Source organism: Dioscorea cayenensis, chromosome 5 (genome assembly GCF_009730915.1).
Source record: "Dioscorea cayenensis subsp. rotundata cultivar TDr96_F1 chromosome 5, TDr96_F1_v2_PseudoChromosome.rev07_lg8_w22 25.fasta, whole genome shotgun sequence".
NCBI lineage: Eukaryota > Viridiplantae > Streptophyta > Magnoliopsida > Dioscoreales > Dioscoreaceae > Dioscorea > Dioscorea cayenensis.
The window spans coordinates 8481209-8493335 of NC_052475.1; the positions used below are offsets into that span (position 1 = coordinate 8481209).

A 12127-nucleotide genomic window follows, 5' to 3' on the forward strand; every position below is an offset into this window, starting at 1 on the left:
TTCCAGCATTTGGTTTATAAATGGTAGCAGAAAGTGATTCCTGGTGGCGTCATTCAATTTCTTGTAATTGATGCATAGCCGCCATTCGGTAACCGTTCGAGTGGGTATGAGCTTGTTCTACTTGTTGGTAATTACTGTCATCCCCCTTTCTTCGATATCTCTTGTACTGGACTAACCCATACGCTGTCTGAAATCGGATAAATAATACCCGCATCCAAAAGTTTCATTACCTCTTCCTTCACTACTTCTTTCATGTTTAGATTCAGCTTACATTGAGGTAGGGCGGAGGGTCTATGACCATCTTCCATCAAGATCTTGTGGGTGCAAAATGATAGGCTAATTCCCTTGATGCCTGATATTTTTCCAAGCAATGGCTTTCTTATGCTTTCGTAAAACCTGCAACAACTGTTTCTTTTATTCTATAACCAAACCAGACGCAATGATCACTAGGAGTTATGATTCCTCTTCTAAAGAAGCATACTTCAAGTAATCTGGTAATGTCTTTAATTCTAGGTTTGGCGACTCCTCAATGGATGGTTTGAGTCGGTTATCCATATTCAATGTGACTTTGGTAATGCTCTTTTCTTCTTTAGGAGCCCGATCGTCATTTATGTCAGTGTCTAACTCATAAGCTTCTGTTTCCTCATTGTTGATGTCCTTTGTTTGCAAGTATGCACTTAATACTATAATGGGTCCATTATATTGCAAGTGTACAGGTTATCAAGTAATACCTCGTGGATGAACACGAGGGTCGTATTTACCTAGAAACGGCGAGAGGCTTCTATTATTTCCTTTTCACTTAATCAATAACCTAATCGTTTACACTCTTTTTTTAGTTCTATTTGCACAATACTATTAATCAATACAATTAGAGACGACATTAAGCACACTTAGAAGGAGTTGAGAGTATGTGCTATAATCATCTTGATTATTAATTATGGTAGGCGTTAAGTCTCAATTATGTTCTAGGTTTGAACTGGGGGAATTCATAGGCCTACTAGCCCTACTACCATAGCGGCTAGGTTTAAATCTCTAGGAACTTAAGATGAAATCTATTTCATCCTAGCTTCCTATGTTTGCGTTAAGTATGGGAATCCTACAATAAGTGACCAATCAGACCCTAGGCCTAAGTGATAATCAATCCCTAATTCGGAAACCTAGTTATGCCTAACCTCTTAGAACATGCATAGATTTATCATGGCGAAAACTAGTTAATCAAGATTCATAAATAATAACTGAGATACCTAAACACACAATTCCCCTCGAATTAGGTTCTTATGGATTATACAAAACAAAGCATCAAAGTACAAGACCAAATAAAAAATAAATAAGTATTTAATGTATTCCTACACTAACTCCCTCTAATAGTTCTCCGAAGACGGGGATTAGAAGATCCCAAATTGTCCGATGAAGTGTGTCACTCACGGCCCTCTGGTGATGATCTTTGAAAATGTCTGTCACGTGCATTCTTCTCCGATGATGCTCATTCACGTAGTCTTGAGAAATCCGCCGAAATCTATTGGAATATAAAAGAAACACCGTCTCCCGTAGCTCTGATCTCCAGCAATCCATCCGCCCTAGGTTCTTCGGCAAAAAAGTTCCTAAATTTAGAGAATACTTGGTTATTTATAGTAATCGGCTCCGCCACGGCCTCACCACGGGCATTGTGATGCCCGTTATGAGTATGTTGCTTTGGCTCCAAATCGCGTCCTAGAATGGTCTTCAAGCGTTATACGTCTTAACAACACCCTTATGGACTTCACAATAGCCGTTGTGAGATTGTTATGGCTTCTACGTTGCTACCAGTGAGCTCATGCTGCACGGCTTGATCATGGTAGTGGTGAGTGTAGACAACGGGCTTTGTGTGTTGCCATAACACCGGTTGTGAGTCGTGGTGCAGCCTTGATTCAGCAACTTGTTTCATTTTGCTTCAAAACGTCCTCGAATTTGCTTCTTTATTCCTAAAACAAAAATAAAGAATATTATGAAAAAAAAATGAAATTTCAGTCCTAATGAGATGCTAAACAAGTGCAATTTCAGGCTAAACGTAGTATAAATGATATTAAAAATATGCTCAGTTTAACACTCATCAACCACTCAACAAAGTTAAACTAAAATCTTGGATATAAAACCAATTCTATAGCCAACATCTTGCTACTAGCTCCACTAATTTTTAAACTTTGCATACATTCTGCTTGCCATGGCTTGCATGTATGTACTCATCATCACTATTCATTTCTTTAATGCCTAACTAGTAAACAACTAAGGAAAATACAAGTTTGTGGTTGATATTTTGTGCCTAAGAAAACTCAAGTAATATAAAAAAAGCCTTAAGAACTTGCCTTCTTCCAGTCACTCTTATATGCACAATGTTTGTAGTTCAAATCACTTAATTCTAGATGCATATAATAGCATGTTGATAATGAAATGTACAATCAGCATAATAAAGATGGGATTCTATGTAGTTGGGACATCTTGCCTTAAACCTCTTTTACAATCAAGAGAACTTTGAGCTACTTAAGAACCCTTCACATACTTGATGCTTTCATTAATTGGCATCACTAAGTCATTTGTCACCTTCAAAACATCTTAAACAATTAGTTTTACAATGTGAGCACAACAATTAAGATGAAAATACTCACTTAACCTCACGAGTCCCTTTTTGTACACACCTCACTTTTTAGAAACTCAACAAAAACATCATTTGCATAAGCATTGTCAAAAGTAAGTGAAAAAAAAATATTTATATAAACAACTCATTCAATTAATAATGTATGAGCCTTTATAGAGTAAAAATGCCATTGTGAGATGGTGGCATGAAACAAAAATTTAGAATTCTTTTTTACATGTGCTACTCTTTATTTATAAAAATTATAGTTAAGCATATATATATATATATATAATCATCATCGTGGTCAATGATGACCAACAGTAGAAGTCTAACTAATCCTCTCTAATGTTCCCTCTAACATGGATTTGAACTTGTATTTTTCTCTCTTATACAATTTCAAGCAATCAGATTTACATGTGTTTCTATTCACATGATTAATATTAGTTCTCAAGTATTACAACAAAGATCTAACCCCAACTCATTCCACAAAGCTAAAATGAAGATCATGCATAACGACACATCTACACAACAGTTTCCTTAATTTACCAACGTTGAAGTTAGGATTGCATAAAATACCTTGAGAAAAACCAAATGACTAATGTCTTGTTGATCTCTCATTAGACATTTGTCTTGTTTTCTCATATTACTAGTCCCATGTTTGCTTAGAGCAACATAAGCTACACTACAAAGCTTCATTTAGCTATCATCATTCTCCCATCACCTTCAATCAAGTCAAAATTCTATCAAAACTTGTGAAGTCAATTTCCTTTTCTTTGTACACTTTTGTTGTGCCTTTTTAGTTTCATTGTCAACCAAATCTAATTAAGTGACAACATTTTTTTTTTTCCGGTTGTGAGCCATCTCCTATAGATTCTAATTTCATAGTTTCTTGACAAAAAAATAATAACTAAAATATCGAAACATTTAATTACTTCTTATTAAAACTAAAGAATTACACAGGTAAAAAGTGGCACAAAAACACATATCAACAAACATATAAAATAGAATTAATACTTCAAAAATATCAAAATGTAAAAATCTAATGGAAGTACTAATTAAAAAAAGAATTAGTACTTCAAAAATATCAAAAAATTAAAAATGAAAAAAATGAAGCAAAGATAAAATAAAAAATATTAAAAAAAAAAAATCTTAAGGCACTAGGTGGGCAGCAAAATGGAGGCGTGGGTGAGGAGGCGCAAGAAGAAGAGGTGGTAGGTGAAGGATGCAAGGGAGAATACGGCCAATGAAAGAGGCAAGGGACTGGGAAAAGAAGGTGAAGCACAAGGAGGCGGATTAACAGAGGAGCGTTAGGTGGCAATTAGCAGATGAGGAGGTTAGGAGGTGAAGGGTTTTTTGGTTCAAGAAAAAGAAACAAAGAGTAAGGAACGGTTATCTAGGGTCTACATAACGTGCCTTTTCATGTATTAATTTGTGTCAACCTATTTACAACATGAACGTATTCATGCTAAATTTATACATGTTTTAAACCGTGTCGTGTAATCATTGAAAACCTATTTTACCATCCTTGCCTTTTTATGTCATCGTTATCCTTTTTATGTCATCGTTATCGGATCCAACTGTTATAGATTTATTTAGAGCTTATTATTATTATTATTATTATTATTTTTTAATGACTTCACCTGCGTCAACTTTTGTGACTCAACTTCAAGAATGGAGTTTCACGGATCTTTTGAATCTCGAAGCAAACAGCCCAAGAAGCATGAGATTATTCTTAAACCTTGTGTAGTGAAATTCGATTTCAGTGTAGGTGCACAGTTTGAAATGCATGAATTGTCTGTCAAATACAAGGAAAGTTATCATCAGCCACAATTTGATTAAAAGTGATTTGCATGGTTCAAACTAGAAAGAAGCCCTGCATCAAGGATTGGTGAGGTATGCTAAATGTTTTCTTTCCATGTTTGTAAAAGCCATCTCAAACATTGGCTTGTGCATGATCAATGCATGTATTGGTAGCTTTATGATGTTTTCACGAAAAGGTTACACTCCCCCTGCGATAAAATTAGCAATGACAATCTTAAAAATGTTCTGCTGAAATTACAATAAATACAGTAATTAAAATGATGCCTTTGGAGTATTTTGTGAAATGACTACATAATTGCTCTGCAACTCAGAATGGCTAACATATTGATGTAATGCATGACAGTAAACTAAAGAGATGTTGAGGCAAAGGAAAAAAAGAAACTCTTGTAGCATAGCAGATGCAACTCAATTCACTTGAGAGAAAAGAACTAATGATCATTTACTGTTTCAGTTATCTGTCCATTTTCATATCCTAGTGTTGAGGCAAGGATGAAAATTGTCAAAAGCTATGAGCAGGTGGTGTTGTGTCATTAGTTCTAAAAACAGGCTTCCCATCAATATATTGATTTCAAAGCAATCAGCACGCCTTAGCAGGGGCCAGGCAGTTACTTTGCAAACAATGTGAAATAGAAACCAAAAATGATACGGACGGCTTATTGAGGCTATACAGTTGAAGCAATGTTATCGAACAACTTCTTAATCAAGTGACTGATGCAGAGAAGTACCTGACTTATTAAATCTTCATTCAATATAGAACTTGGAGAAGACAGGCAAATGTCTCTGCCCAGATGACTGCTGCAATTCAAAAGTGAACTCCACATCCATCAGCCTGTGGTTGTGCTTGGAACGAACCATTGAGAAAGAGACTGCCAGTTCATCCCCTTCATTGACTCTTACTGAAGGATGTAGTAGGAATGCCTGCTCACATGACAGTCCAAAGGCACGTGAATGTCGATAATTAATGATCCAAACAACTTTGCTTGTATCACAACAATATTTATGCCACTTAAAGAGGATGATCAAATTTACTGACAAAATAAAACAAACCACTCCATTTAATTTATGCCTGAGAAATACACAAAGTATTATATGAAAATGAAGAAATTCTGTCTGTATCATAAAATCCAGATTTGCCGAATTTTCAACACCCAACAGTTACATCATTATCACTAACCCTTGCTCATGCACTAGTCCACTAGATTATATTGTCCCATGGACATTTAAATGTATTCGTTATTTATTTTCTACCCGGAAAGTTCTGATTAAATACTAACCAAAGTAACAGACACCATCACAATAAAACACAATATTATTCTATTAAACTTCCAAAAAATAAAATAAAATGCGCTAGCATAAATGATACTAATCACTAGATCCTCTGTTTTCCTTGATCCTATGATTTATTATAAATTTGAGTAAGCATTCAAATTTAGATGGAGGCAGAGTAAAGTTGTCTTAAACAATAAGCAGCAAATGACCAATAAAAAAGGAATCAGATTACTCTTGGGTACACAATGTTACTGAATATGCAAGTAAATAACAAGTACACTTGAAATTAAAAGTAAAACAGAGATGTTGTTAGAAAGTTTTATGAAGAGTTAATTTTCATGAACATCAATTATCTGGAGGCTGCGGTCATGTAACAGCAAAATATCCATTTGATGACTTCTAAAAATATGGCTTCAATTAATAATACTCCTAGCAAATAGAAAATGAACAAACAGGCACCATATGGATTGCATACAATTTTTGTGAAGACATTAACTACCATAATCCAGTCTAGAGGCATTAAACTATCGAAAAAATTAAGATTTAAGAAAGAAACCAACCTGTTGGCCCCAATGTGTCTGATTGACTAAGCTAGGAGCAGTAGTTAACACAACTTCATTTTTTGCTGGGTTCTGAGTGCTACCCTGAAAGAATCACGCAAATGACTGAATGTCTATAAAGTATTCAGAATAGTAGCTCATTTAGACTAGCAATATACCCGAAAACGAACATCAAACCACCCAGCGAATCCAGAGAGTTTTGTCTTGTCTTGTTTGATTCTTAATGAAAACTTTACATGAAGCTCACGGATTTCATCTACAGTAACTGTCAAGCAGTCAATCTCCTTGATAACATCAGGAGTCCCAATGACTTGACTGGGATTAATGTTGTTCCACAATGACGTCTGGAAAAGGAATACAAGGTAATGCTATCAGCATGAGAATAGGCAAAACAAGATACAGCTTCAACAAAGTATATATATATTGCAACACATCAAGGATATATATTTATACATTGTAACACATTAAGTAAAATAAGACCTGGACTAACAAGATTACAACACAGGAAGGATTTAAGATACTGTTTGATTACATCCGATTAAATAGTTCCAATGAAAGAAGGCCCAAACTCTTGGTGTTGATGAAAATCAGAATGTACCTTCAGATAGTATTTCTCATTTTCTTCCAGGTAAGGCCTTGTTAGAACATTCATATTAACACCATACTGGCTTTCCATATTATTGGCAAAGCAATTCCAGTCACTCATTGCATTTGCAAACTCATTCCATTTTTGTTCACATAAGTCGGATCTTATAGGCCCAATCCACATGCGAGCATGACTAGGATACCTGCAATTAACAAAATTTAATGCACAGTACACTTAAGATGAAATTCGGAAATTGAAATTCTTGATCACATACATTTTCAGAATGACCACCTGTCAACAAAACCAGGAATTTACTTTTATGTCATTAGTGACATGATCTTAATTTAAATCTAAAAGCTAAACAAAATTTTCAGCCACATACACAGATCGAGCAGCTAATAGTATCACAACTAATATTAATTGTCACTAATAAGCACACTAGATTTAGTTCCTCCAATGGAGATTCACTGTTATAAACCCAACCAATAAATTGCCAACAATTTTTAAGTAAAAAAGCGGGAGAATAGAACTTTAAGAAACATTTACATTGCAATCATCAGAGTAGATATAGAAAAAATGCACTAATTCATCAAAATAGCTTACATTACTCCATCTGGCTTAAGCCACCGATCTCTTGCACAAATAACAGAGTCAAACATTGACTCGCGAAGAAGAAAGTATCCCATCCATTCTGATATTATAACATCAACTGCAAACCAAAAGAATACACTCATCATTTAAGCTAGAATTCAAGAATTCAAGAATTCAAGAAACAAAAATGGCATGAAACTATAAGTCCAGACCTTTCTCGGGCAAAAGAACATCCTCCATGGATCCCTCAATCACCTCAACTACATCGTAGACATTGTTAGCTTTAACAAGGTCACGGGCATGGTCCGACATCTTCGTAGCTTCAACAGCATAAACCTTCTTCGCTCCAGCTTGAGCACACCATATTGCAAGAATTCCAGTCCCAGTACCAACGTCCAAAACAACCTTTTCATCCGCAACACATTGATGGATTTAATGGGTATAAACCCTAATGTATAACCCTGGATCTTCTTGCTTGGAGATTGCTTAGGAACAAAGAAAGTGGCGGAAGCGTACCTGCACTTGAATCCATTGATTATGATGGAAGTGATTGGGTCTTGTGGTTCTTCTCACTGATCACACGCAGAGAGAGGAGATGGGAACCCTAATTCAGAAAACCTAATTCTGAATCTTAGATCGGTGCGTGCTCAGTCAGGGACCACACCCTATTTATAAGAAAACTTTATGGGGCTAATTACAAGTCTGCCCATCATAGATTTGACAATTTTGCCCCCAGGAATTCTACACAACATATGATTAATATGTATATCCACACATTTAAAATTAGATAATTAGGACCAAATTCAAACTTGAATTAGATCACAATTTGGGTCCATTCAAAACTTGAATATAATAAGATAAACACAATTATAAACATTAGTTGTGTACGTCTACACAACTTATGCACATAAGTCCTTATATCCCTACATATTGTGTGGTCCACAACCCAACAATCTCCCACTTGGACCATACAATCATGCACCTTCGGGAATTCAAAATTGTGTATAAATTACTATCAATAACCAAATGTAATTACAACTGAAAAATTACCTAAATCAATCTCGTCCATCAGCCTCATCAATACATGGAACAAAGGGGCAGTCGTCGCCAGTATAATGCAACTAAACCCACGATGATCACATATGCCGACTTAACTAATAACATAGATCAAGTGTGGATGTGTAGCATGGAAATTACAAGCCGATGTGATCTACGCTTGTCTATTTCCAACTGGTCCAGCTTTAAAAACTTTATGAGATTATAGTTCAGAGTAAAACAATGAATAATCTAGAAATTTCACAAAATCTATTATAAATGTCATGACACTAATACAAATATTAAACCAACTAAATATAAACTCCCACTAATCAAAGCATCTCTACAAATGTCGACCATATAAGCGACATGCTTATTAAAAACTATAGGAGCTAATGCAAGCGGATCCACAACAATGGAGTTTATCCCTATAAGCTTAATATTAATAAAACAACTCTGAACTCTTGCACTTGTTCTAATGGCTTGAAGATGCAAAATCAGCACTCTCAACCTCACGTTGCTTTATCCGATCTTCCTCTTGTGCTAAATGTGAGATAAGTTCATTTACTGTCCATTTTTCCTTTTGACAGTTATAATTCACTTCAAACTGACTAAATTGAGGAGGGAGGGAAATCAACACCATATGCACTAGAACATCTTCTGGTATCTCAAATTTCAAACTCTTTAATTTTCCAGCTAGATGACACATATCAAGGACGTACTCTTTGTATATTCCGATTACCCTTATACCTCATGGAAACTAGTTTCTTTTAGTGTAGCACTAGTCTCCGCCTTATCACTTCTTACGAAGCGTTCTTCCAGGGTGTCAAGGAACTGCTTAATGTCCCTTTTATCAGATGTAGTGTCCAGAAAAGTCTCCGGGATTGTATTATTCATGATCATTAGACCTATACGGTTAGACCGCTCCCACCTCTCAAAAACTCTCCTATCCTCAAGAGAGCTTTGATCTGTAAGAGGTGCAGGACATGGTTCTCTTAATGCATAGTCTAGATCCATACATCCCAAAACAAGTGTCACCTTGTTTTTTTCCAAGTTTTTTTGAAATTTGTGCCATTAAGCATAGGAATGCCATTGAGTGTAGTAAATACATTATTAACACTCATGATGTCAATCGCATAAAGAGCAATAATCAATAATTAGCTCACAGCTAATTAACTAGAGTCTAATAATCAAAAAAATACAAATAACAACAACCCATCTTCAAGTTAATTGATTGGCATCAAATCTAGTCTTTGGACAGAGATTCAATTCACTAGTAATTAACTTGATGCAGTAATCAAGTTTTATAGTAAAATCTAATCAAGTATAAAGTCTTCCTTTGGGCCGACTAAATACTCACAATAGACACTTTATAACTATAAACAACTTATTACCACATGTGCAAACAAATCTCTGCCAGACAACAGTCTTCCTTTGGGCCGACGTGTTGTCTGCATGAGAATAAGCATGCACTAACACCATGGTTATTCACAAACAAAAGGTTTCCACAACAGAGGTCACTTTGGTGACGATGCTGCTTTTACCAATTGTAGTAAATACCCAAGAAAGCTATAAAAGCAAACTCTAAGTTGTTATTTCCTAATGATTATTAAAACAACTTTATAATTATGAATAAAAATTAAATTCATAATAATTTTAAATAAACTTCAACAATCAAATTAAAATCCAAATATTATCCTAATCCAAATCAAAGTAAAATTTAAATTAATATAAATCATTAATTGTGCTCCTGCACCTTGATATTGGTAATAATGGAAATTAACTTACTAAAACTAAATATAAACATGTATTGAAATCCATGATACATGATAATCAATAAATCTTTATAGAAAAGCATTAGCACAAGGGCTTGATGATTTCCCCGTAGTATAAAAATTAAATCTAGTATATATATATATATATATATATATATAATAACAATCTATGTTTTCAGAATTGAGAAACCACACGGTTTCCAAACACTGGATCAATATATATATATATTAATTAAATAATTATTATATCATCTAGATATATATATATATAATTTCCAATCTCATCGAAAAAGCCATGGCACGACTTTCAAAATCTCTTTGAGAATTGCAATATAACAATTAAACAATCATACACGTATTCAATATATGTATATATAACCATCGTTATATTAGCATTAAAAACCTCAACCAAGCATGCATAATAAAAATCAATAAATTCAAGATTTAATTATAATAAATCCCAAACAATTCCAACACAAGATGGCTCTGGTACCACTTGATGGATTTAATGGGTATAAACCCTAATGTATAACCCCCGGATCTTCTTGCTTTGGAGATTGCTTTAGGAACAAAGAAAGTGGCGGAAGCGCACTCGCACTTGAATCCATTGATTATGATGGAAGTGATTGGGTCTTGTGGTTCTTCTCACCCGATCACACGCGAGAGAGGAGATGGGAACCCCTAATTCGAAAAACCCTAATTCGAATCTTAGATCGGTGCGTGCTCGATCGTGGACCACACCCTATTTATAAGAAAACTTTATGGGGCTAATTACAAGTCCGCCCCATCATAGATTTGACAATTTTGCCCCTGTGAATTCTACACAACATATGATTAATATGTATATCCACACATTTAAAAATTAGATAATTAGGACCAAATTCAAACTTGAATTAGATCACAATTTGGGTCCATTCAAAAACTTGAATATAATAAGATAAACACAATTATAAACATTAGTTGTGTACGTCTACACAACTTATGCACATAAGTCCTTATATCCCTACATATTGTGTGGTCCACAACCCAACACACATGACTAGGTCAAATATATATATTGATCGAAAAAGACAACAAAAAGAAAAAGGTTTTCGATTCGAATTAGAGAGAACCTTATTGCGGAAGTGATAAGAGTTCTTGAACACGGCGTTGTAGTAGGCCTCCATGCGAACACGGTCGGAGAGCATCACCTTCTGGTAATAGAGGTACGCGTAGGTGCAGAAGTACTTCGCAAAGTCGACATCCTTGTTCACCGGAGCCGGCAGCTCCGCCATGAAATGGTTTCCGTTCGCCATCGGCATGTCGGACGCGGTCGGAGAGGGAGAAGAAGGATGTAGCTCCGCCATTAAATGGTCTCCATTCGCCGTCGGCATGTCGGATGAGATCGGAGAGGGAGAAGGGCGGCGAGATTTTGAGATTCGAGGTGGTGGCAATGGCATTAGGGCTTGTGGGTTTCTTGTTCTTGGAAGCGGGAAACAGGGATTGCTTTCGAGCTTGTCAGTCGATTTCTACGTTTTGATCGGCAAAATGGCGGTGAATATATAACCCAATCATTCTCATCAGCACCGTTCCTTCACTTTCATCACTTGAGAACGGATCACGAGGCAATTTGCACGTAAATCGCACGTGCTTCTCATTTCCACCACCAGTGCGATCTTAAAAACAGGAAGTTGCCATTTGCCAACTAGAATGCCTTTTTGTGTAAACAATAAAAAATAAAACAGAGCAATTGTTTTCCTCTCTAGAGGTTTTTGGGGTATGTTAAATTGAACTCAAATTGAATTTTAAATTGATACACAAGTGCGTTTAGTTGAATGTTACCATATAAAGGTAATGAATTTTTAATTATATTATAATTAGAAAGAGATTCGATCATCGT

At 35.4% G+C, this 12127-nt stretch overlaps 1 protein-coding gene across 1 annotated transcript; it reads right to left on the bottom strand.

Annotated features, from left to right (window-relative positions):
* Positions 1-4355: 4355 nt before the first annotated feature.
* Positions 4356-11735, bottom strand: LOC120262057 (protein arginine N-methyltransferase PRMT10-like). Its single transcript, XM_039270108.1, has 8 exons — positions 11361-11735; positions 7651-7843; positions 7451-7556; positions 6860-7049; positions 6420-6605; positions 6262-6345; positions 5158-5350; positions 4356-4620 (listed from the first exon to the last, which is right to left on the bottom strand). The coding sequence occupies exons 1-7, from the start codon at positions 11685-11687 to the stop codon at positions 5174-5176; spliced, it is 1263 nt and encodes a 420-aa protein (XP_039126042.1). The 5' UTR covers positions 11688-11735; the 3' UTR covers positions 4356-4620; positions 5158-5173.
* Positions 11736-12127: the final 392 nt, after the last annotated feature.

What these genes read in the sequence shown, in the direction of transcription:
- LOC120262057 (XM_039270108.1), bottom strand. Translation starts at nt 11,687, where the DNA reads ATGCCATTGCCACCACCTCGAATCTCAAAATCTCGCCGCCCTTCTCCC. An exon ending in CTTATCACTTCCGCAATAAG is followed by an intron (nt 7,844 to 11,360) that starts GTTCTCTCTAAT and finishes GCGGATGAAAAG; the next exon opens with GTTGTTTTGGACGTTGGTAC. An exon ending in GGTTTGATGTTCGTTTTCGG is followed by an intron (nt 6,346 to 6,419) that starts GTATATTGCTAG and finishes TGATTCTTTCAG; the next exon opens with GGTAGCACTCAGAACCCAGC.